A 26769-nucleotide genomic window follows, 5' to 3' on the forward strand; every position below is an offset into this window, starting at 1 on the left:
TTTGTTGGGTCCTGTGTGTCATTGAGTGGCCTCACGTAAAAGCTCAGTCCTGAATGCATTCTGACACAGCTTGTCAGTGTGTTTGAAGGTCTACAGCATAGGACAAGGACAGAGAGACAGGGGGGTGAAGCCAACAGTGCAGTGGAGGAGAGGACGAGAAAGATAGAGAGCAGTGCATCAGAGCAGAGGTATAGAGATGTAGTGAGCGACGCGGCAGAGTTCTGTGTTTGATAGAGAGCAGAACAGATGAAGTATTGATGCTTGGGGCCGCGTGGCTGACCTAACCTCTAACCCTGTCTGTGTCTGCTGGGGATTGGCTCTCTGTGTCACCAATCAGCCAATCATTAGGAGGCCCCTGGGGGCCTGGAGGGGAGGGGAAAAGGGTCTGGGGCCACATCCCTGAGGATCATGTTGCCGTTCCTGTTCCCTGCAGAGGTACACTGGTTCTCTCTCTCTCCCTCTCTCTAAGCCTTTTAGTCTCCATTTGTCATTCTCTCTTTCCTGATCTCTCTCTGGATAGACAATGTACTAAGGTAAAACATTACAGCAGTCTCTGACAATATAGTCAACCAAAACATAGGTAAATAAATAAGGACAAATCAGAACAGACAAATGTTGGATATACCATTGTCAACGATACCGCTCACATTTTTAAGTAAGAATAGGGACAATGGCAGCGCGTGAGTTTCAAGTTCGGGGAAGCAACAACAAAAAATCATGTCATTTAAAAAAATCTCTATGATAAGTATTCCATACATCTCTCATCACATGTGCAGACTAATGTAAGATAGTGTACTATTCCTAATGGATAGTCCATAAATTAGGCTAATAATATAACGGACTCACTGTTTGCAGAAAATACCTTTTTGCTTCTCTTCTCCTTTCTTTGCACACACCCAGAGCTCAGCCCCAGCTAGTGACATTTTTTATCCCAGAAAAAAAAATAGTCTTTGTCCTTTTATAAACGTAGTTCATGCAACTCTACACCACTTTACTGTCCCTGCCTGGAAACCATAGCAAAACAATTAATACCACAAAAATGACAAGGCAGGCTACTCTGCTGAAACTGAAAAACTGAGAACGACATCGTCTTGAATGCATCCATCTAATCAAGGGCAATGAAAAGGGGAGACACATATTGTAGGATATGACGTCCATCTAGCCTGGAGGAGGACATTGCCCTAAATATAGTGATAATATCGTATTGCGAGGTCCCTGGCAATTCCCAGACCTATAAAGCAACACACATTCTGCACCATGCACACTGTGTTTCTATCTTCCCGGTTACACAGAAGGGAGGGGGAGGGGCTTTCTACTCCTTAACACCCCCATGCTAATGCCTTCACACAGAGCCACTTGCTCATTTCATGCTCTGTGCAACAAGGATAATTTGGACACCCCTCTGTCAGGGACGAGCGGAGCGTGGCGGGAGGGGTGGGAACAGTGTGAGTGTGTGTGTGAGGGGTTTAAGGAACAGTGGTGTGTGGAGAAGGGGGATGATAAGAAGCAAAACATGAACATCCATTACATGCAAACACACACTGTATTTCTCTCTGGCACACTCACACAATGGTAGCCCACCTTCAAAATCATATTTAGCCTTATTCAGTCCAGCCAGTCATATTACTAATACAAAATCAGTAATTCACACAAACTTCTCTGAGTGAACAGCTGTGGAGGGCTTCTGCATTACGTAGCCTGTTTGACATTTCACCTGTGATGAACCACCACCGTACAGCAGTCAGCAGCAGAACCCCTTAGGCCTGTACAGTACATGCCCCGATCCTGCCTGCATTAATGTGACACACACACACACACACACACACGGGAGTAGCCCTAGGGCTGGCTGCAGGCGTTTCCACCTCTAGTCAGGTCTGTCCACTGTAACTACCTGTGAGAGCGGATAAAGGACCCAACCAATGACTACACTGTATAATAAAGGCCACAGCACACAGCATTGGTTATCATGCCACAAACGCACACGATGGGACGGCTAATACCAACCTGAAAGAAATCGAATAAGCCCACATGGACGCGGTTAGACTGTGTGAACAGGAATTCATGTAGCAGATCATTGCTATTAAATCACACACACACACGTCCATGTAAGTAATTGAAAAAGTAACTAGAGCAGGTGACAAAAAAATACATGAGAATGTCTCGAGTGCACACGGACGCATGGCGTTACAGAGGGAGGATGTGTTGGAGAGCAGCGTGGAGGGAGCAGATGGGCTGACTGCAGAGAGAGAATTTCAACACAGGTTAAACCCTCCCCTGACATACTGCTGCTCTAAATGGCACAATACTGCCCTGTCGAGGCTTAGAGGCTCTCACACACACACACAAAACCAATAAGCACTCTCTCTGACATAGCTTTGCACTTTTCTCTGGCTTTCATGAAAACAAGCACTAACTGTGCAACCGAACACTTATGTTGCCACTCGATGTAAAACATTCTATACGTGACCTTCTACAGCCTATATTCCACAGGCTTGGAAACAAATCAAATGTTATTGGTCACATACACATGGTTAGCAGATGTTATTGTGAGTGTAGCGAAATGCTTGTGCTTCTAGTTCCGACAACGCAGCAATAACTAACATGCAATCTAACAATTCCACAACACCTACCTAATACACACAAATCTAAGGAATGGAATAAGAATATATAAATATATGGATGAGCAATGACAGAGCGGCATAGGCAAGACGCAATACACGGTATAACACACAATATATATATATACACACACACTGCTCAAAAAAATAAAGGGAACACTAAAACAACACATCGTAGATCTGAATGAATGAAATATTCTTATTAAATACTTTTTTCTTTACATTGTTGAATGTGCTGACAACAAAATCACACAAAAATTATCAATGGAAATCAAATTTATCAACCCATGGAGGTCTGGATTTGGAGTCACACTCAAAATTAAAGTGGAAAACCACACTACAGGCTGATCCAACTTTGATGTAATGTCCTTAAAACAAGTCAAAATGAGGCTCAGTAGTGTGTGTGGCCTCCACGTGCCTGTATGACCTCACTACAACGCCTGGGCATGCTCCCGATGAGGGGGCGGATGGTCTCCTGAGGGATCTCCTCCCAGACCTGGACTAAAGCATCTGCCAACTCCTGGACAGTCTGTGGTGCAACGTGGCGTTGGTGGATGGAGCAAGACATGATGTCCCAGATGTGCTCAATTGGATTCAGGTCTGAGGAACGGGCTGGCCAGTCCATAGCATCAATGCCTTCCTCTTGCAGGAACTGCTGACACACTCCAGCCACATGAGGTCTAGCATTGTCTTGCATTAGGAGGAACCCAGGGCCAACTGCACCAGCATATGGTCTCACAAGGGGTCTGAGGATCTCATCTCGGTACCTAATGGCAGTCAGGCTACCTCTGGCGAGCACATGGAGTGCTGTGCAGCCCCCCAAAGAAATGCCACCCCACACCATGACTGACCCACCGCCAAACGGGTCATGCTGGAGGATGTTGCAGGCAGCAGAACGTTCTCCACGGCGTCTCCAGACTCTGTCACGTCTGTCACATGTGCTCAGTGTGAACCTGCTTTCATCTGTGAAGAGCACAGGACGCCAGTGGCGAATTTGCCAATCTTGGTGTTCTCTGGCAAATGCCAAACGTCCTGCACGGTGTTGGTCTGTAAGCCCAAACCCCACCTGTGGACGTCGGGCCCTCATACCACCCTCATGGAGTCTGTTTCTGACCGTTTGAGCAGACACATGCACATTTGTGGCCTGCTGGAGGTCATTTTGCAGGGCTCTGGCAGTGCTCCTCCTGTTCCTCCTTGCACAAAGGCGGAGGTAGCGGTCCTGCTGCTGGGTTGTTGCCCTCCTACGGCCTCCTCCACGTCTCCTGATGTACTGGCCTGTCTCCTGGTAACGCCTCCATGCTTTGGACACTACGCTGACAGACACAGCAAACCTTCTTGCCACAACTCGCATTGATGTGCCATCCTGGATGAGCTGCACTACCTGAGCCACTTGTGTGGGTTGTAGACTCCGTCTCATGCTACCACTAGAGTGAAAGCACCGCCAACATTCAAAAGTGACCAAAACCTCAGCCAGGAAGCATAGGAACTGAGAAGTGGTCTGTGGTCACCATCTGCAAAACCACTCCTTTATTGGGGGTGCCTTGCCAATTGCCTATAATTTTAACCTGTTGTCTATTCCATTTGCACAACATCATGTCAATCAGTGTTGCTTCCTAAGTGGACAGTTTGATTTCACAGAAGTGTGATTGACTTGGGAGTTACATTGTGTTGTTTAAGTGTTCCCTTTATTTTTTTTAGCAGTATATAGTATACAGTATATATATATATATATATATATATATATATAGTATACAGTATATATATATATATATATATATATATATATATATATATATATATATATATATATATATATATATATATATATATATATATATATATATATATATATCTAAACATCTATCTATACTATACATCTATACCTCTACCTACCTCTACATACATATATATATATACAGTGCCTTGCGAAAGTATTCGGCCCCCTTGAACTTTGCGACCTTTTGCCACATTTCAGGCTTCAAACATAAAGATATAAAACTGTATTTTTTTGTGAAGAATCAACAACAAGTGGGACACAATCATGAAGTGGAACGACATTTATTGGATATTTCAAACTTTTTTAACAAATCAAAAACTGAAAAATTTGGCATGCAAAATTTTTCAGCCCCTTTACTTTCAGTGCAGCAAACTCTCTCCAGAAGTTCAGTGAGGATCTCTGAATGATCCAATGTTGACCTAAATGACTAATGATGATAAATACAATCCACCTGTGTGTAATCAAGTCTCCGTATAAATGCACCTGCACTGTGATAGTCTCAGAGGTCCGTTAAAAGCGCAGAGAGCATCATGAAGAACAAGGAACACACCAGGCAGGTCCGAGATACTGTTGTGAAGTTTAAAGCCGGATTTGGATACAAAAAGATTTCCCAAACTTTAAACATTCCAAGGAGCACTGTGCAAGCGATAATATTGAAATGGAAGGAGTATCAGACCACTGCAAATCTACCAAGACCTGGCTGTCCCTCTAAACTTTCAGCTCATACAAGGAGAAGACTGATCAGAGATGCAGCCAAGAGGCCCATGATCACTCTGGATGAACTGCAGAGATCTACAGCTGAGGTGGGAGACTCTGTCCGTAGGACAACAATCAGTCGTATATTGCACAAATCTGGCCTTTATGGAAGAGTGGCAAGAAGAAAGCCATTTCTTAAAGATATCCATAAAAAGTGTCGGTTAAAGTTTGCCACAAGCCACCTGGGAGACACACCAAACATGTGGAAGAAGGTGCTCTGGTCAGATGAAACCAAAATTGAACTTTTTGGCAACAATGCAAAACATTATGTTTGGCGTAAAAGCAACACAGCTCATCACCCTGAACACACCATCCCCACTGTAAAACATGGTGGTGGCAGCATCATGGTTTGGGCCTGCTTTTCTTCAGCAGGGACAGGGAAGATGGTTAAAATTGATGGGAAGATGGATGGAGCCAAATACAGGACCATTCTGGAAGAAAACCTGATGGAGTCTGCAAAAGACCTGAGACTGGGACGGAGATTTGTCTTCCAACAAGACAATGATCCAAAACATAAAGCAAAATCTACAATGGAATGGTTCAAAAATAAACATATCCAGGTGTTAGAATGGCCAAGTCAAAGTCCAGACCTGAATCCAATCGAGAATCTGTGGAAAGAACTGAAAACTGCTGTTAACAAATGCTCTCCATCCAACCTCACTGAGCTCGAGCTGTTTTGCAAGGAGGAATGGGAAAAAATGTCAGTCTCTCGATGTGCAAAACTGATAGAGACATACCCCAAGCGACTTACAGCTGTAATCGCAGCAAAAGGTGGCGCTACAAAGTATTAACTTAAGGGGGCTGAATAATTTTGCACGCCCAATTTTTCAGTTTTTGATTTGTTAAAAAAGTTTGAAATATCCAATAAATGTCGTTCCACTTCATGATTGTGTCCCACTTGTTGTTGATTCGTCACAAAAAAATACAGTTTTATATCTTTATGTTTGAAGCCTGAAATGTGGCAAAAGGTCGCAAAGTTCAAGGGGGCCGAATACTTTCGCAAGGCACTGTATATATATATATATATATGGCATGAGTGATGCAAGATATGTAAACATGATTAAAGTGGCATTATTAAAGTGACTAGTGATTCATTCATTAAAGTGGTCAATTATTTCAAGTCTATGTAGGAAGCAGCCTCTCTGTGTTAGTGATGGCTGTTTAGCAGTCTGATGGCCTTGAGATAGAAATAGTTTTTCAGTCTCTCGGTCCCAGCTTTAATACACCTGTACTGACCTCGCGTTTTCTGGACAGTAGCGGGGTGAACAGGCAGTGTTTGTTGGTGGTTGTTGTCCTTGATTATCTTTCTGGCCTTCCTGTGACATCGGGTGAGGTAGGTGTCCTGGATTGCAGGTAGTTTTCCCCCGGTGATGCATTGTACAGACCGCACTACCCTCTGGAGAGCCTTGCTGCTGTGGGCTGTGCAGTTGCTGTACCAGCCCGACAAGATGCTCTCAATTGTGCATCTGTAAAAGTTTGTGAGGGTTTTAGGTGACAAGCCACATTTTTTCAGCCTCCTGAGGATGAAGAGGCGCTGTTGCGCCTTTTTCACCACACTGCCTGTGTGGGTGGACTATTTCAGTTGTCTGGGATGAGTATGCCGAGGAACTTTCCACCTTCTCCACTGCTGTCCCGTCAATGTGGATAGGAGGGTGCTCCCTCTGCTGTTTACTAAAGTCCACGATCATCTCCTTTGTTTTGTTGACTTTGAGTGAAGAGTTTTTTTTGCTGACACCCCACACCGAGTGCCCTCACCTCCTCCCTTTAGGCTGTCTCGTCGATGTTGGTAATAAAGCCTACAACTTGTGTCGTCTGCAAACTTGATTGAGTTGGAGGCGTGCGCGGCCACACAGTCATGGGTGAAAGGGAGTACAGGAGGGGGCTGAGCATGCACCTTTGTGGGGCCCCAGTGTTGAGGATCAGTGGAGATGTTAACTACCTTCACCACCCGGGGGTGGCCTGTCAGGAAGTCCAGGACCCAGTTGCACAGGGCGGGGTTGAGACCTAGCTTAATGATGAGCTTGGTGGGTACTATGGTGTTGAATGCTGAGCTATAGTCAATTAACAACATTCTTACATAGGTATTCCGCTTGTCCATATGGGATAGGGCAGTGTGTAGCGTTGTGGCGATTGCATTGTCTGTGGACCTATTGGGGCAGGTAAGGTGGAGATTATATGACCCTTGACTAGCCTCTCAAAGCACTTCACGATGACATAAGTGAGTGCTACGGGTCGATAGTAATTTAGTTCAGTTACCTTTGCCTTCTTGGGCACAGGAACAACGGTGGCCATCTTGAAGCATTTGGGGACAGCAGACTGGGATAGGGAGAGATTGAATATGTCCGTAAACACAACAGGCTGCTGGTCTAAATATCTGCTCTGAGGACATGGCTAGGGATGCCGTCTGGGCCGGCAGCCTTGCGAGGGTTAACGCGTTTAAATGTCGAAGAAGAGCCCACAGTATTATCCTCAAAGCGGGGAAAGGTTTTTAGTTTGTCGAAGCAAGGCGTCACTGAAGCATGCTGATGCCTTTACTGTGACACAGACCGTCTCAGGGGCATGAGGAAAGGAAAGGAAATGAGTGAGGGAGGGACACAGTGTCACAGGTCCCTCAGAGAAGGGGGGAAAGACTGTCGTCATTCTCAACTATTTTGCAAGCGCATTAAATATTAAAGGACTGAATTACATTCTATTTTTGGCTTGTGTGGAGGAAATTACACTTGAATTGAGTGTGGCATGAATCTGTTCTCTTAGTTTTAAACTCTACTTTATGGTATACTTTTTCAAGTTGTATAATTATTGAGAACCACGTCACCTTGCTACAGCAGTCTATACTTCAAAGTTATTCTCAGTGCCTAGCCTTCAATTCAGTTACTATATAAACCATAGTGACTTCAGAATGTATTAACACCCCTTGAGTTACGACACATTTTGTTGTGTTACAGCCTTACTTCAAATAGGATTTCATATACTTTCTCACCCATCTACACAAAATACTCAAAGTCAAATTAGCACATTTAGCACATTTTTTGAAAATAAAATACAGAAATATCTCATTTACATGAGTATTCAAACCCCTGAGACAATACTTTGTAGAATAACCTTTGGCAGTGGTTACAGAGTCTTTCTGGGTGAATCTTTAAGAGCTTTTTACACCTGGATTGTACAATATTTGCAAATTATTATTTGCAAAAGTCTTCAAGCTCTGTCAAGTTGGTTGATGATCATTGCTAGACAGCCATTTTCAAGTCTTCCCATTCATTTAATAATTGACAAAAATATAAATGCAACATGTAAAGTGTTGGTCACATGTTTCATGAGCTGAAATAAAAGAACCCTGAAATGCTCCATACATTCCTGTTGGTGAGCATTTCTCCTTTGCCAAGATAATCCATCCACCTGACAGGTGTGCCGTATAAAGAAGCTGATTAAACAGCAAGATCTTTACACAGGTGCACATTGTGTGGGGACAATAAAAGGCTACTAAAATGTGCAGTTTTATCACACAACACAATGCCACAGATGTCTCAGGTTATGAGTGAGCGTGCAATTGGCATCCTGACTGCAGGAAAGTCTAGGAATGTTAGCTCTAGTCCTTTTATTTGTATCCTAAAAAACTCCCTTGTCCTTGCAGACAACAAGCATATCCATAACATGATGCAGCCACCACCAATGATTTACCCCAAACATTACGCTTCGTATTCAGGACACAAAGTGAATTTCTTGGTCACGTTTTTGAAGTATTACTTTAGAGCCTTATTGCAAACAGGATGCATGTTTTTGGAATATGTTTTATTCTGTACAGGCTCTCTTCTTTTCACTCTGTCAATTAGGTTAGTGTTGTGGAGTAACTACAATGTTGTTGATCCATCCTCAGTTCTCTCCTATCACAGCCATTAAGCTCTGTAACTGTTTTAAAGTCACCATTGGCTCATGGTAAAATCCCTGAGTGGTTTCCTTCCTATCAGGCAACTAAGTTAGGAAGGACGCCTGTATCTTTGATGTCTAGACAGTGTATAGATAAGATCATCCAAAGCGTAATTAATAACTTCACAATGCTCAAAGGGATAGTCTGAGTTTTAATTTATTTACCAATATGTGCCCTTCTTTGCAAACCACTGGAAAACCTCCCTGGTCTTGGTGGTTTAACCTGTGTTTGAAATGAACTGCTAGACTAATTCCGTGCATGGGGTAAAGAGATGAGGTAGACAAAAAAAATGTGGGAAAAAAATACTGCACACAGAGAGTACAAGCAACTTATTAAGCCAATATTTACTCTAGAAATGATTTAGGCTTGCCATAACAAAGTGGTTGAATACTTGACATTTCAACTGTACATTTTGTATTCATTTGTAAAAAATATCTAAAAACATAATTCCACTTTGACATTACGGGGTACTGGGTGTTGGCCAGTGACACAAAATCGTGAATACTTTCTGAAGGCACTGTACATTACCTTTGTGCACAGACATAAAATGCCCCCGTTTATGAGTCATTTTCCTCCTACTCAAAATTATTGGGGAAGCGGTCAATTCTACACTGTAGACCCAGCTTGGATGTAAACCCCCACTATGACAGAACCACATATCTGAGAGTACGGCATGTAGAGGTTGTCTTTAACTGATGGAGTATCACACACAGCTTTTTACCCCTTAGCTACGTATGAGTGTGTGTGAGACTTGAGTGTGTGCCGTATGAGTGTGCATATACTGTGTGTGTGTGTTGGGGGGAGGGGGGGTGGAGATGAGGAGCCAGATGGAGGATTGAGAGGTCCCTGTAGACAGGTTGTTGGCAGTGATCTTACGGTCATAACTGAGGTTGTTAGCCCAAAAGGTCAACCACTCAGGGTTTAATTCCTGTCGCAGTCGCTCCCCGCAGGCCTGACTGTTGATTAGAAAAACTCCACTCAGTCTCCACTCAAACCTCCAAAAACTAATATCAGCAAGTATGACGTCTAGACAGTTATTCCTTATCACAACACATCGTCTGTGGTTCTGTAGTACGGGCAGTACATACTTCATATATGCCATGGCTTGCAGAGGCAGGGCCCAGAAGTGTTTTTGGAGAAAGTAGGCTAGGCTCTGACTATGTGATTTACTACCAATAATTCACTGCTGGAAATCAATTGAGTTTTATCCGCAGTTCACTTTTGGTAGGCAGCGTCTCATAGTGTCGAGTTCATAAAAGCTGAACTTTTGAGGCCTTCCTGACTGCTGCTCTCTGGGATTACGACGTGGGAACTTACCTGATTGAGTTCATACGCAGTCAGAGCAGTGACCTTGAGAGTGTTACAGACTTCCTAACAGTGTCGTGAGAGTTTATAGACTAACCCCGTACCGAACGGTCAGTGACTTTCTCATGTCACTAAGGGGCTTCTGCCTTCTTATTACATTTCCTAATGCTCCGACTGAATCGACAACCTTCACTCTCCCAGTCAATACAGAGGGTAAAGCGGTAATTGAAGGAGAACAAGGGAATAGGTACACAATTACACCCCGCTACCCTCCGAGCGCCCCCACCAAAAACGCTGTTGCCACGGTAATTAAAGTGAGTCATCAGGAGAGGGTCAACTTCCTCCACATCCCATAAGGTACACACACATTTTATACTCCAACACAACGAAGAATCAATAGACGCGCATTAAGTAATATCCTGCTATTATTGACTCCTGGTGTTATCCTAACAAGAGACCGTGTCTGTTGAGCCCACACCACAAAGTACACGTCAACAAGCGTCAAAATCAATGGCAGGGTCTGATAGTGGCGGAGACAGAGGTACAGAGGAAGCCCTCCATATCTTCCTCCCTCTAACACTTTGAGGTAAACAAAAGAAAAGCCACTGCGACTGTCAGGCCACACACACACACGGCTGTTGGAAGTCACAGGGCTTGAGATGGCTATCTGCTCTCTGGCATCCCTGTGTACTATTGTGCTATTGACTGTATGTTTGTTGATTCCATGTGTAACTCTGTTTTGTTTGTGTCGCACTGCTTTGCTTTATCTTGGCCAGGTCGCAGTGGTAAATGAGCACTTGTTCTCAACGAGCCTACCTGGTTAGATAAAGGTGAAATAAATTACATTTAAAAAATAGTAAAAAGCCGATGTGTGGCTCGTCGATAGGGCTGGAGAGTTTTGACCAACAGCTAAATTCTAAAGTCCTCATATGAACTAAAGGAAGTAGCTGATTAGTAGAATCAAGTGAAAAGCCAGTGTCACCCAAGAGCTACTGTATTGTATGTATGTGTGTGTGAGAGTGAGAGCGAACGACAGAGACAAAGTGAATGAGAGACAACGAGAGACTGAGATTAGCATTTTAAAAGAAAATAAGGGAAAGTCAAGGAAGGAAAGTCAAGAGTCAACCCAACCCCATCAATCTTTTAGATATACAGGTGAAGTCGAAAGTTTACATACACCTTAGCCAAATACATTACAATTCCTGACATTAAATCCTAGTAAAAATTCCCTGCTTTGCTCAGTTAGGACCACCACTTTATTTTAAGAATGTGAAATGTGTGTGCATATACTGAATAACAGTAGAGAATTATTTATTTCAGCTTTTATTTCTTTCATCACATTCCCAGTGGGTGAGAAATGTACATACACTCAAGTAGCATTGCAATTCAAATTGTTTAACTTGGGTCAAACGTAGCCTTCCACAAGCTTCCCACAATAAGTTGGGTGAATTTTGGCCCATTCCCCCTGACAGAGCTGGTGTCAGGTTTGTTGGAGTCAGGTTTGTTGGCCTCCTTGCTCGCACCTGCTTTTTCAGTTCTGCCCACACATTTTCTATAGGATTGAGGTCAGGGCTTTGTGATGGCCACTCCAATACCTTGACTTTGTTGTCATTAAGCCATTTTGCCACAACTTTGGATGTATGCTTGGGGTCATTGTCCATTTGGAAGACACATTTGCGCGACCAAGCTTTAACTTCCTGACTGATGTCTTGAGATGTTGCTTCAATATATCCACATAATTTCCTCACGTTGCCATCTATTTTGTGAAGTGCACCAGTCCCTCCTGCAGCAAAGCACCCCCACAACATGATGCTGACACTGCAGTGCTTCACGGTTGGGATGGTATTCTTCGGCTTGCAAGCCTCCTCCCTTTTCCTACAAACATAACAATGGTCATTTCTACAAAAAGTACGATCTTTGTCCCCATGTGCAGGTGCAAACCGTAGTCTGGCTTTTTTATGGAGTTTTTGGAGCAGTGGCTTCTTCCTTGCTGAGCGGCCTATCAGGTTATGTCGATATAGGACTCGTTTTACTGTGGATATAGATACTTTTGTACCTGTTTCCTCCAGCATCTTCACAAGGTCCTTTGCTGTTGTTCTGGGATTGATTTGCACTTTTCGCGCCAAAGTACGTTCATCTCTAGGAGACAGAACGCGTCTCCTTCCTGAGCGGTATGATGGTTGCATGATCCCATGGTCTTTATACTTGCATACTATTGTTTGAACAGATGACCGTGGCACCTTCAGGCATTTGAAAATTGCTCCCAAGGATGAACCAGACTTGTGGAGGTCTACAATTGTTTTCTGTGGTCTTGGCTGATTTCTTTTGATTTCCCCATGATGTCAAGCAAAGAGGCACTGAGTTTGTAGGTAGGCTTTGAAATACATCCTCAGATAAACCTCCAATTGACTCAAATTATGTCAATTAGCCTATCAGAAGCTTCTAAAGCCATGACATCATTTTCTGGAATTTTCCAAGCTGTTTAAAAGTCCAGTCAACTTAGTGTATGTAAACTTCTGACCCGCTGGAATTGTGACACAGTGAATTATAAGTGAAATAATCTGTCTGTAAACAAAGTAGATGTCCTAACCGACTTGCAGTGGTTGAAAAACGAGTTTTAATGATTCCAACCTAAGTGTATGTAAACTTCCCACTTCAACTGTATATACACATATACATGTATAATAGGCTAGCTTAGATGACGCACGGCTGAGGCAAAGGAACACAATACAAGACACATACACATTCCTCCTACACAGAACCAGTCAGTAATGCAGTTCTTTTGATCCCTCCGATACGTCATCGATCAATTCATGTCATTGACGAACCTGCAAGTCCACCGCCAGGTTATAGTAAGACAGAAAATCAGACACTGTGGCCCTTCAGTGCCAAGCCAGAGCTCTGCACCACTGTCCCATTGCAGCCTTTCAGAGGTCCTACACTCTGGGGGGAGGGGTGGGAGGAGTGATGAAGGATGGTTTGTTAACAAGGCTTTTGTTTAGTAATAGTTCAGTGGCGTTGAGGCACGGGCTCATTGCTCTGAGCTGCTGACAGAGAGAGAGATAGGTACAGGCCACAGAGGAGAGGACTGACAGAGATGACTTCATGCTGGATAGGGCCTTATGAAGGAACACAATGGTTGAATAACACACAAAAACACACACGTCGCGCTGTGAGTGAGTGAAATGTGACGATTTGTGTGTGTGTGTTCCTGCGCGCGCGTTTGTACAGCATGTGTGTGCTTGTGGTGTGTGTGTGTCACCTGGTAGGTGTCCCAGAGGCGTATCGTGCAGCGTAACGGCAGCTCTCTCATCAGCAGGTTGTTCATCCAACGGAAGGCAAACTGGAGATACTCCACTTCATACTGCTGCATGTGGATGTGCACCGTTTCTGAAACACACCCACCCCACACACACAGACTTGTTAAACTGAAACACACACCCCCCCACACACAGACTTGTTAAACTGAAACACACCCCCCCACACACACACAGACTTGTTAAACTGAAACACCCCCCCTCCCCCACACACACAGACTTGTTAAACTGAAACACACACATTTCCATCAAACAATGATCAACGCACGCACTTACAGTATGCAAACAGACTACCGTCAGACACTGATGAACACACACACACACGAGCCATTCACATGGAGAGCCGCTGATCATTTTGATAACCACAGCACACACACACACACACACCTTTTTCTTTCCACTAATGATGGCTGGGCGGTCAGACAATACCGCCGTAATTACATAGCTGTCAGTGGACCTCTCAAAAGGACATTAAAGCTACTGTATAGCTCGGGAGAAAGACAGCATTATAACAGTGTGTGTGTGTGTATTGTTTGTTTGAAAATTGACATCAGACGGTATCTTAATGCATGGAAGAGATAATTGGACCGAATGGTGTGTGTACCTCAAAACCCCCTCTAACTGGCTGAAGAAGAGAGACAAAGGCGTTGAAGAAGGCCTTCCGAACCACTTCTACCGAGAGAAAAGAACCAAGCCAGAAATTGGTGTACAGTCTCAGATCTAAGCTATCAACTGCTTTCATGTTTCTCTCATACTGTGATGAGTCCACTTGGAGTGATCATGGAGAAAGATCTGTTCTAACATTTTCTTATGATGCTGGTATATTGGTTGACGAATGGACAAGACATGAGTGGTAAAGATGAGACATTGAAATTGGGACATTATCATGGGCCGTCCACTTTGAACTGTAAAGCTATCTGAAGAAAAACGAAAGAGACGCCAGAAGATGCCGTGCCTGAGAGGGGGGGGGGGGGGGTGGGGGGGGGGGGTTGGTCAACTGTGCCATTAACTTGTTTATACTTTTGTGGTATCAGGTTGATTGAAGAGGTCTACACCATGTAAATTGGAGTAATTTAGATTAAGAATGCATTGAGATACTGATCTGTATTATAATCATGATTTAAAAAGTTAGTAGTAGAATTATGGGATAATTATTCTGAATGTAAGTAAATCTGCTAATATTGATGTGTGTTAAATTGAGGTTTTTACTTTGAGTGATAAGACAAATATGAATCACTGAGGAATGCTATTCTAAATATTGGTTGGATAAATAGTTGGGTTGTTACTTATGATTTGGAATATAAATGATTTCAATGACCTATTCTCTATTCCTAAGTATATTTCTGAGCATGAGGACTTAGAGGGATGTCTGTCCTATATGTTGTGAGGAGGCCTGTGTTTAGACACTGGTTCTCGTGTAACTTAAAGAGCATCTATCTATATGTTATGTTTTTATTTTCCTCAAATGGATTATTCTGTGTTATTAAACATGTGCAAGTTTGTCTTGTAGAGTAAAGGTTGTAAACTTAGTTTCAGAAGGGAGGAAGCTTACATATAAGCTAAGGTATTTGACATTGAGGGGATTTTAATTTTTATATTGAGTATGTCATTAATATTCTGATTCTTTAGGAGGGACAATGTCCCTTGAGAGGGGAATGTTGGGGAATAATCAGAATTGGTTGGTAACATAGGTAAGATGTTTTATATTCATTCATATATTGTTTTATAAGTTACTTCTCATCAGAATGTTATTTTTGTATAATACTGTGGCGGGGTTGCAGTATCTGTTCTATGTCAAGACTAAGTTGCTTGGGCCGGAGAGAGGGGAGAGGTCAAGCGTGTATCTCTTGGCTCCACAATGTCTGTGTGCCAGTCAGTGTGTCTCTGTGATCTTGTCAAGATAGGATGGATTTGATATATGCCTGTTGATATGGAGGATTGGTTTATGGTTCTGAGTTTGAGAAAGGAGACAAAGCTGAACGATGAATTATGCCGATGCTGTCTTATCCTGTGTGTGTCTTTGCTATAAAGGACCTCAGTTAAATGTGGAAGGGACTCAGAGAATTCATTGATAGACACTGAATTGATCTGAGAGTCACAGGGTTGTGATAGAGCTCATATAATTAAAGATGGACTTTGATAACTAACTCTGACTTGTGTGTGGTTTGATCTCATGATTTGGTAAATAGAGGAAATTTACACGACAGGACCAACTCCATATTAATGCCCATATTTTGTAATGAGACATTTGACGAGCAGGTGTTCACATAATTTTGGTCATGTAGTGTGTCTCCTAACTTTTTCACACACACACACACAGGCTTTATGACTGAAGTCTATTGCCACTTTGATGACTTATAATTGGCCAACAACAAGCTACATGCACCACACTCCTCTTGTGAAAAGCAAGAACAGCAGCATACATGACAAAATGTCTCTCTACTGCAGCCGTTATGTTTGGATCTGTAAGGGCCCTTCCGGACTAGTCCGTTAAAATGACACATACCCGAGACCCGTGACAATCACCTCAGCTCTGACCCAGACCCGTTACATTATTTACAATTCTGGATCGGGAACCGCTCATGTCCTGGATTGTGTCTTGGGGTATTCGTGTACAGGTGGATCTGTGAAGACCTCCAGTGTGTATAAATCGAAGACTATTAATAAGCTCTGAAACATCCAATCAGTCCTCTCTAACCAGTGACACGGACAATGATTCCAGATCAGATCCCTGAACAATGAAGCCATCTTAGTTCGGTCCTGACATAAAGGACAACTCTGTACAGAGGTCGCGTTACCGTTTAGAAATATGCATTTTCTGCCTTTTAAACCGTTTCACTTGCGTTTTATGTTTAAAGTTAACAGTGTTTGCATCAATAGAGCGATCAGGGGAGTGCAACTAGTTTCTCTTCACACACAATAACTTAATGATACACATTTGGCAGAAATTAGCTTCCTTTTCACCAAATGAAAATAGAAGTGCGACACTATTTAGCCTGCAGCCACACATAAGTACACTAGCTTACAGGGGGGAAAAACGATGCATGGTCACCAGAGTAGTCATGTTTATCATGGAATAATGTAGCCAGTAATGTTTCGCTTGGAGTTTCTCTTGCATTTTAGCTACCCGGAGTAAAGTGTGCATTCACATCACCCCTGCTGTACCCATCACAATTCACTCCATTTTTCACCAATACACGTGTCAACACACACCCGTCAACAAATCACATTTGTTCGTTTTCGCATGCGCACCCACACAGACACTCTCGGGAGGGTGAGGTAAACAGTGAACACTCCTCTCGCTCTCTCATCCCCACAGTTTAATTATGGCATAGCTATGCTCCGCATAAACAACAGAGGCCTAACATCATTAACAGTGAATAAATCACAGTCATATATCACCTCTAAACAGCTTCCCTAATAAGAGGCAACCAACACTCAGAATAACCACTTTGGAGGAAATAAATTAAACTTCTCACACGTAATCAGAGGAGTTGGCTTGGCTAAAGTAAGAAGAGAAGAGGAACCGTTCTACAGAGAGAGAATAGCCTGAGTTCTGAGTCCTGGTCCCCTGGAAGTTAATTAGTTCGTTATTGTTTTATCTGTTCTAGAGCCAGTAGAACAGAGGGACAGCTGTTATAGCTAGGGAAGGAAAACAGAGAGCGGGAGATAATGATTATTAGTGTTTCAGTACTACGGAGCCACTCTTTCTGCAATATAGAACATTATTTGACTTCGTTGCACACCCAGGAAGGAGGGAATCACCTGCTTTCAGCTAGGAACACATCTAGAAGACTTGTTGTGGGCAACTAAGTACAGTTAACATGATTAGGCCTGCAGTTAAAACAGCAGGAAAGTGACTTGGTTGAGGGTGAATTAGGTCAAGTCAGCGGTTGAAAGTGTTTGCCCTAAAAAGTACTCTACCAGCACCAAATCAAATTCAGTGGTAAGGTAACTCATTAATCCTGTTTATGAGAAGTCAGACTATAATATGCTAAAGAAGACGCAAGTGTTAGCAGGACTGTTTGTTTAGTGGAGTTTTGTAGGGAGGTTAGCACTCCGGCAGACGCCGACTGGCAGCGCACGGCCTGCTAGGTAGATTTGGGTAGCAGGAGCACAGTTGGAGGTCAGGGGTCAGGGAAAAGACAAGTGATGCTGCTGAGCTGCATTCTGCTGAGCTCCACACTTCTCCCTGACTTCTGCTCTCCTCTATCCCATAATTACATCTACGCCGTGGCCCTCTCCCTTCCCTCATTCTCTCTCTATCTATCTATCTCTCTCTCCCGCTCTCGAGCGCACTCTTTGTCCCTCATCTCTCTCCTCTTTTTCCCTCTCTTTCTTTACTTAGATCTCTCTTTCTTCATCCACCTCTACCCCTCTCCCTCTCTTCTACTCCCCCTCAGCTCCATTTTCAGGGTTCTTGCCTGTCTGAATGGGTTCTCTGCTGAGCTTTTTCTACCACTTGACCAGACCTCCAGTACTCTGACAGCATGCACCCTGAAAGATGAGTCCTCTAAATCATTTCCCATGACATACCAACAGCGTGTCTTTTTGCGTCTGTGACTGAGCTCCGACGTTGCTCTTATCATGTTTCAGTGTCAGGCAAAGTTGATTGCATAAGGAGATTGATAGACACACAAGGCTTCTTAGCTTCAGCGAAAACTGTGCATCATATACTTGTGTGTGTGTGTGTGTGTGTGTGTGTGTGTGTGTGTGTGTGTGTGTGTGTGTGTGTGTGTGTGTGTGTGTGTACTCTATATCCCAGGATGACAGTTGAGTGTGACTCTGCCTGTATGCTAGGCTATCAGTTCCTTCTCTCTGTGCTCCTAGTGATTGCATTTGTCACAGCAGCAGGAACACGTCATTCAGTGCATCCATCTTTGCGCCACTTCAATCACACACAGGGCTGCAGCACTGAGGACTATGATCTACATTCTAAACCCTCGACCAGCGACTCGTGTCCATGATCAAAGTAGAATCCAGCTATGAAGAACAACTCCTTCATACTCTCACTTACAAAACTCTTCAAAGCACAACAAACAAATATAATTTGTTGATGCCAATGAATGGATGCATATTTGAGATGATTTTACGGTAAACGATATAGCAATATGCATAGTGCTGCTAAGACGGTAGAGGAGAGCCAAGCTCTACGGGCCTGTGTGAATCAATAGGTTGTGTGTCGGTGGATTGAGAGGTCTGGAGGAGATGAGAGGAGCTCAGAGGAGAGGCAGAGAGAACCGAGGGGTGACTGCAGGTTAAATCCTCACGGCAGAGACTTGATGTCAGATCAACACGAAGCTCAGCAATGGACATGTAATCACATGCACGTACGCACAGTCATACACGCACACACACACAATAATAGTAACAATACCTTCTAACATAGGAAAGATCATTATTTTCTTCATAGACACACTCGTCAACTTCTTTTTCTATAATTCTATTCATACTTCTGCCTCAACAATCGAACCATGGGAGTCTTACAGGTACATGATTCAGAGTGCAGAAACCGTGCGGTTTCTCTCCTTCGTTTGCATAAATAAACTCACCTTCAGCAACTTCCATGCTGATGAGCCCTGAATGCATTCTGTATTCACACAGAACAGAGAGAGAGAGAGAGAGAGAGAGAGAGAGAGAGAGATCAGAGGAAACATTTCCAAACCTTATGGAGAGAGAGAGAGAAACATCTGGGGTTTTTTTTCTCTTCTCTTTTTAGGGGCTAGATCAGCTTTAATATTGCAGATAGACTGTAGCTTCCGGTGAACGTTAGCGTGACGGTAGAAATCACACGCTTTATAGTGTCACGATAAGAAAACGGGTCTGTGGTTTAATACGGCGTCGCTAATTAGAGCAAAGCTCCTGATTGTTGCTATAACAAAGAAAAACACAACGCCCGGCGACGGTTCTGCCTTTTGGCTCCAGAGTGGAGGGGATTCAGTTCATTTCATCAGGAGGGGGGTGGGGAGGGGACGTTCCACAGAGTCAAAGGGGGGAATCCCGGGGCCTCAGAGAGACGATCGATAATAGGTTAGGGAGAGCTCAGCATCCAGATCAGAACTAAGTGGCTAGAGCGTTAAAGTCACCTGGTGTCCCATGTCCCGAATCAGTCAGACACACTAGCCCTGGGGACGATAAACCAAAGTTATGACGCCGACCACGCCGATCGGCTAGCGCAAGCATTTTGCTGACATCGTCCATTACGATAGGTAGCCTTGAAATGAAGTACGTTTGGTGATATGGTTGATAGTTAATGGGACAACTGATGGCTACAACCCACCAAACTAGTAGCAGTAGTTTAAAGGATAATACATCTATTCGTTAAATGTGGTGCACATTTTAAGCATCGTTCCGTTTATCGTATCAATTCAGGGAATGTACTGCGATACGGATTCTTGTCCGTATTGCCCAGCTCTAACACACACACACACACACACACACACAGACAGACACACCTTCACCACAAGAATCATCTCACGCCACACTACCTAATCACCTAACGGTCCGACTGATGGAGCAGACCATCATAACTACTGGACAGAAACCTCCATAGCGGTCTGCATCTCCCGACACTTCTGGAAAACGGTGTCTCTCTCACTGACCAATGTCACCTGTAACATCACCCCAAGCAGAAAATGAAAAGTGACTATAGAAGGATGTCATTAGCCGCGGTAGGCTAAATGCATGAGAAACGACCTCCGCTTTTGGCTTAAACCAGGTTTTTGTTCCCGTCCCACTCTCCTGGGTGGAAGGTGACCGTTTCCTCCTCCTCCTCGTTTATCTAGAGCACACCCTGTGCACTACCGCCTCAGCACGTTCATTTTAATTCTAAACACACTCATCTCCATATACCTGGTTCTGTTTAAAGGGCCTGGGAGATATGGTGGTGGGGCGGGCCGCGACGGAGCAGGGGAACACGGGGCATCGCAGGACTCTCTGCTTAAAAGTAGGATTACAAATGCGGATAGCTCTTGCCTCGTTTAGACAATTTCCATTGGTACATATCCTCCATTATGCACTGAACAAGGACGCAATCTTCCTGTTCTTGACAAACTCCTCGTAGCATATGACATGTTACTACCCACACATCTAAGATCAACACGCATCTATCAACCCTGTTCTTAAAAAGCACAAAACAAAACGTGCGAGCTCGACCACCACGGCAGCCCAGGTCAGGCAGCTGATGACAGACAGCAGTGACCCCAACGCGACAGACAGCAGTGACCCCAACGCAGCATACCGCATGGTGAGTGAACACGTTGGCATGATCGACTGATCCCTAAACGCTACAGTGAGTGAACACGTTGGCATCGACTCCTTTCTAAGGCTCCAACAACGTCCAGCATCAGTCGGTCAAACATAAACAAAGCCCAGATGGGGATAGAGAAGTGAGGGGGAGAGAGAAGAGAGGGGGAGAGAGAAGAGAGGGGGAGAGAGAAGAGGAGAGAGAAGAGAGGGGGACGAGCTGCCGCGTCTAGCATCAGTCGGAAAAAACATAAACAAAGCCAAAGCCCAGAGAGGGAGAGAGAAGGGGAAAGGAAACAGGAAAGGAACAGAGAAAAGGAGGACACCGAGGGGGGGGGGGTATTTGTGTGTGTGATCTGACACCCACTGCTGTAATAGTCTCACATCAGACATCAGCCTCGGTCTTTTAGAGAAACACAGCCCCACACAGAGGAGGAGAGCTGTGTATTACTGCTGCGATAGTCTCACATCAGACATCAGCCCCGGTCTTTTAGAGAAACACAGCCCCACACAGAGGAGGAGAGGATGGAGAGATGTGTATTACTGCTGCCGTGTGGAGAGGAGATTAGGCCCTGAGAGAGAAGGGAGGACAAAGAGGAGATGAGGGACCGCCCTGGCTTTCCAACACACACACACACACACACACGCGGAAGGAAAGGAGGAAGGAAGCACGCACAGTCCCACACACTGTTAGGCTAACATGCAAACCCCGGTCTCAGTCTGAAGTGAAAAATGTACTCTTCATATTCAGTTACAACCCTATACCCTCTTCAGCTTAAAACTATTACTCCAAACACTGTAGCCTATATTTTAGATGTACTGCACACGTAGAAAGGAATGAACGTCTGAATGGCATGTGAAGTTCTTGGCAATCCCGTACAAAAGTAGCATCGCTGACGCGTCAGCAGATCAACATGTCTTTCCTTCCAGCTAATCGCCCTATCATCCTGGCATATCAACTATCATACAACTCTCTGTGCTTGGATATACCAAGCCTGAATGACCTCTTTTACATTACAGAATCTGAGCGAATCATATGATCTCAAACATACTCAACTGCCTCAGTGGGCGTATAAAAGGCGAAGTTCAGTTGTACCATCTGAACTCAAGTGAACATTCTTTGAAATACTCTGTGGAAGTATGAGAGGAATATAATCTAAAGTCAGATATTCAATGAGAGGGTACAGAGGGTAGCCCTCCACCCTTCCACTTCTCCTCCCCCGTAATCATACAGGCCGTTAATAACAGAGAGAGAGGAAGCAAGGAACTGCTACATGGAGGACAGGACCCATTGGCTCCCACTGCCTCTCTGGTCTGAGCTGTACGGATAAGATGGCACTGTGGATAGATTATATCATATTAGAATATGGCTAGGCAACCCTGTTCCTGGAGTGCTGCAGGTACTGTAGGATTTTGTTCCAACTAGGCACCACACCTGACCAGCTGAGCTAACTGATCAGTTCAGTGATTGCCTAAATCCAACACACCTGGTCTTCCAGGTCAGTTCAATCAAAAACATGGAGTGCCTGTGGCACTACAGCACCAGGGTTGCCTAACCCTGTATTAAAAGAACCAGGGTGGTTGCTTTGACCCGAGACGGGTCGTTCACCAGAATGTGTTAGTGATTCGTCAGGGATATATCAGGGCCTATTGGAGGAGGTTGAACGTTCACTCCTCTGCTAAATTGTGCAGGGACTGGTCAGAGCCGAGACTACGCTCTCTGCTATATAGGTTACTGCACTATACGGACCTAGCTCTACACAGAGGCAGAGAAAAGGTTCTTGAGGAATCATGCCAAACTGTTCTCTCTCTCCACCCCTGTTGATTTGAGAGGCAAGTGAGGGGTGGTGGAGTGTCCAGGTAGGGAGGGCTGTGCTCTCTCGCTCTCTCTATTCCCCTCGGTTCTCTCTCTATTCCGTCTCCCTCTCTTCTCTCTCTTTCCCTGCTCAGTGTCTGTGCTTTTTGCTCTACTCTGCTCTCTCTCCTTTGCTGTCTGTTTGAGGGAGATAAAGGCAGGTGAGCTGGCAGTGTTTGGGCTGAAGGGCAGGCAGGGAGAGACTGAAGGACGGACCTGAGCCGCTGACAGAGCAGACGAGTCACAGGGTAGGACGGGACAAAGCATTAATGCAATCAGACACTGGGGTGAGATCAGCATGACTCCCCCTCCTCTCCTCACCCCTCCCCTCCTCTCAGTGCCTGGTGGTCAAATGGACTGTATCAGCTAAGGTACCAGGTAATACAAGACTCTGGTGTAAGTCTGTATAACACAACAATACAGATCCGTTTCTGTATCATCATCATCATCATCATCATTAGGTGGAGATCAGTTTCTCGTATCACACATTTGATCAGCAATTTTATCTATCAGCATCCCCGCAAAGGACAATGCAAGGTGAGGTGAGGTCAGTTCACCATTACACCGTTAACACTAAGCCCTATAAATGCAGCATCATTAGTATCTAGTATAATCACAGGGGTAATTAGAGAATACCTCTTCATATAGCGTACAGTCTGGGCAGGGATTGTGGTTGTTGTTCCAGCATGATGTGGCTATTCAGCTGTATGACCACAATGTGTCTTTGCTCAAGTTCATGGCTGATGGCATCACGAGTCAGGGCCAGTTTAGTTTTCGCTCACACCCCCCCCCCCCCCAATCTTTCTCTGTCGCGTCCAGTCTCTCCCCCGTGCCCACAGACGTTATGTCAGGCAGGGCTGGCAGGCTGGTCGGGTTCTGTCATGTCCCTGTGGCGCTAGGCTAGCTCCTTCCTTTCTGTCACCTGACAGAGCAGAGCAGAGCCATATGGCTGAGGAGCCAGAGGAGAGCCAGAGGAGAGCCAGAGGTGTGCTTCAGGAGCATGTCTGAACATCAGGGCCCCGGGCCACCAAGTAGCATCAATCTGGGCAGGCCATCTCTCAGTGGTACACCTCCAACCCTGGCTCACACACACCTTAACACATCCGTGAGTGTGGTGGGGGAAACACTATGCAGTGGTCGATAGGATCAAATAGAACCTGGCTGGTGAACCACGAGGAAGAGACTAAGGCTGCTATGTGTCTCTGAAGGAAGGGAATGTAGCAAGGCCACTGATCTCTCTCTTCGCCACAGCTGTTGCATCTGAGGCCTTCTTCTCTTCCCTTTTCTCCACCGGCTCCCTGTCCTCTACCTTTCTGTTCCCCTTTTTCTCTCTTTGGTCTTTCTTGTACCCAGCTGTTCTCTGCTCTCTGAAAGGTATCGTCTTTTCAAGGTGTAAATTCCAGTGTTGAATGGTGGTTAGGTGGTTATTTTCAAGTCACTCTGGGGGTTTGTAGGACTGTTGTTACACTGTGCTATTTTCCCAAAACGACCCCCTTGGAGCCATGTCCTGTGTCAGGTTTAATCAGCTAGCAGAGAGCTGGCAGAGTGGTGCTGTTTTACATCTCCCTTGGAGCAGCCCTAATGGATCTCGTTACGCAGAGGTGGAAATCAATCCGCACCAACTCAAGCTCACACATAAACACATCCATACTCACACTTTTATTTCGGCAGGCTTCTTATTTGATCATTCCTCGATTTAATTGACCCTGGGCAGTCAGTCCAGCGTGACTGCCATTTCCCTCTCCCGGCCTCCACTTGGCTCCTCGGAAGAGCAGTCAACTCCTAGTACATCTGTTTTCATTTCAACAACCAGGGCTTGACATTGAACTTTTTTTTTAGCCACTTGTCCTTGGACAAGTAGGACATCTTTTTTTGGACTTTTCCCGAAAGCTAAAGTCACAAAACAAAAAAAGGTCCGTAACACCATCGGCCAAAAGAGTGACTGAAAATGAGTGAAGTACACAGGAGGGATGTGAAATCATTTTCTGTGCTTGCCCATAGACCACGTGTCAAACTGGTTCCACGGTTGGGCCGAGTGTCCGAGGGTTTTGGCTCGTCCGTTATACTTGATTGATGAATTAAGGTCACTGATTAGTAAGGAACTCCCCTGCCTGGTTGTCTAAGTCTTAATTGAAAGGAAACAACTCTAACCAGTTTTTGACTCCTCATTGGATTTTTCAATCTTGGTATTGTTTGCTCAATTTCACTTCTTGTGGCCTAAAATATTTGTAATTGAAAAATAAATCTGTGAATGAGAATAGCGTAGACTCCGACTTTCATAATCATTCCCATTTAAAAGCTGCAACTTTAGGACATTAAACACTAGAAAAGTTTGGAAAATACTCCTCATAACTTGAATTTGTCTTAATGCGTTTCTGATATTTTAGTTAGTAGGATTAGGATTTTGGCTGTTTGGTTCGCAATAGCAAAGATGTGGAGGGGGGGGGGGGGGGGGGGGGGGCTCGCATGCATCATTTCTGTTCTATAATGCTTTTCTCAACTAGAAGGTTTGTTCAAATTTCTCATTTGATTTTTATATACTGCTATTGTTTCTTCTCTCTCATTATTACCATAAGCCTTCAATGTTTTGGGGTTATTCAAAAACAACAATACTTTGCGAGATACCGTAGAACTCTGTTAGATTCATTCATTGCTTGATCATGAATAAGTGTGGCAGGGGAAATCTAGCCTGAATTAAACTGAAAGAGTGGCTTAAAAGGCCACGTCACATTCATATCAAAACGAGATTCTCCGACCGGATATTTTGTGCTGATTTGGTGAGACTCTGAGCTCCGTCTACCTTGTTCTCTTGCTTTGTATAAATCAAACTTATTTATTGAAATGTGTTATAGCAAATAGGAATGCAGGCAATTTACTCAGAATGTAAACTGTGCCCTGCGGCTCTGCCTGATCCAATTCTGATTAATAATTGTTTGATATTGTGATCTTCTACTGAAATCTATATTCCGGTAACTATTTTGGAGTTTAAATGTATTTGGCTAAGGTGTATGTAAACTTGGGTTCTATGCAGGGCTCAACTGAGAAAGACACGTTGGTCTCAGCATGACACCCTGTTGATTTAAAAAAATAAATAAAAAATGTGATCATATTACTCCAGTGCTAGCCTCCCTACACTGGCTTACTGTCAAAGCAAGGGCTGATTTCAAGGTTTTACTGCTAACCTACAAAGCATTACATGGGCTTGCTCCTACCTATCTCTCTGATTTGGTCCTGCCGTACATACCTACACGTACGCTACGTTTACAAGACGCAGGCCTCCTAATTGTCCCTAGATTTCTAAGAAAACAGCTGGAGGCAGGGCTTTCTCCTATAGAGCTCCATTTTTATGGAACGGTCTGCCTAGTGGGTTGAGTCACTGATGTGATCATCCTGTCTGGGTTGGCGCCCCCGCCCCCCCCCCCCCCCTTGGGTTGTGCCGTGGAGGAGATCTTTGTGGGCTATACTCAGCCTTGTCTCAGGATGGTAAGTTGGTGGTTGAAGATATCCCTCTAGTGGTGTGGGGGCTGTGCTTTGGCAAAGTGGATGGGGTTATATCCTTCCTGTTTGGCCCTGTCCGGGGGTGTCCTCGGATTGGGGCCACAGTGTCTCCTGACCCCTCCTGTCTCAGCCTCCAGTATTTATGCTGCAGTAGTTTATGTGTCGGGGGGCTAGGGTCAGTATGTTATATCTGGAGTACTTCTCCTGTCCTATTCGGTGTCCTGTGTGAATCTAAGTGTGCGTTCTCTAATTCTGTCCTCTCTTTCTTTCTCTCTCTCGGAGGACCTGAGCCCTAGGACCATGCCCCAGGACTACCTGACATGATGACTCCTTGCTGTCCCCAGTCCACCTGGCCGTGCTGCTGCTCCAGTTTCAACTGTTCTGCCTTATTATTATTCGACCATGCTGGTCATTTATGAACATTTGAACATCTTGGCCATGTTCTGTTATAATCTCCACCCGGCACAGTC

At 44.5% G+C, this 26769-nt stretch overlaps 1 protein-coding gene across 4 annotated transcripts in view; it reads right to left on the reverse strand.

Moving 5' to 3' along the window:
- The window catches only part of tbc1d22a (TBC1 domain family, member 22a), a 187473-nt gene that overhangs the window by 42691 nt on the left and 118013 nt on the right, over positions 1-26769 (reverse strand). For all 4 annotated transcript variants that reach the window (XM_036944449.1, XM_021563377.2, XM_021563374.2 and 1 more), the window contains one exon: positions 13647-13774. In XM_036944449.1, coding sequence (XP_036800344.1) covers positions 13647-13774 — 128 coding nt within the window. The remainder of the gene's footprint in view (positions 1-13646; positions 13775-26769) is intronic.

Source organism: Oncorhynchus mykiss, chromosome 15 (assembly GCF_013265735.2).
Source record: "Oncorhynchus mykiss isolate Arlee chromosome 15, USDA_OmykA_1.1, whole genome shotgun sequence".
Lineage (NCBI taxonomy): Eukaryota > Metazoa > Chordata > Actinopteri > Salmoniformes > Salmonidae > Oncorhynchus > Oncorhynchus mykiss.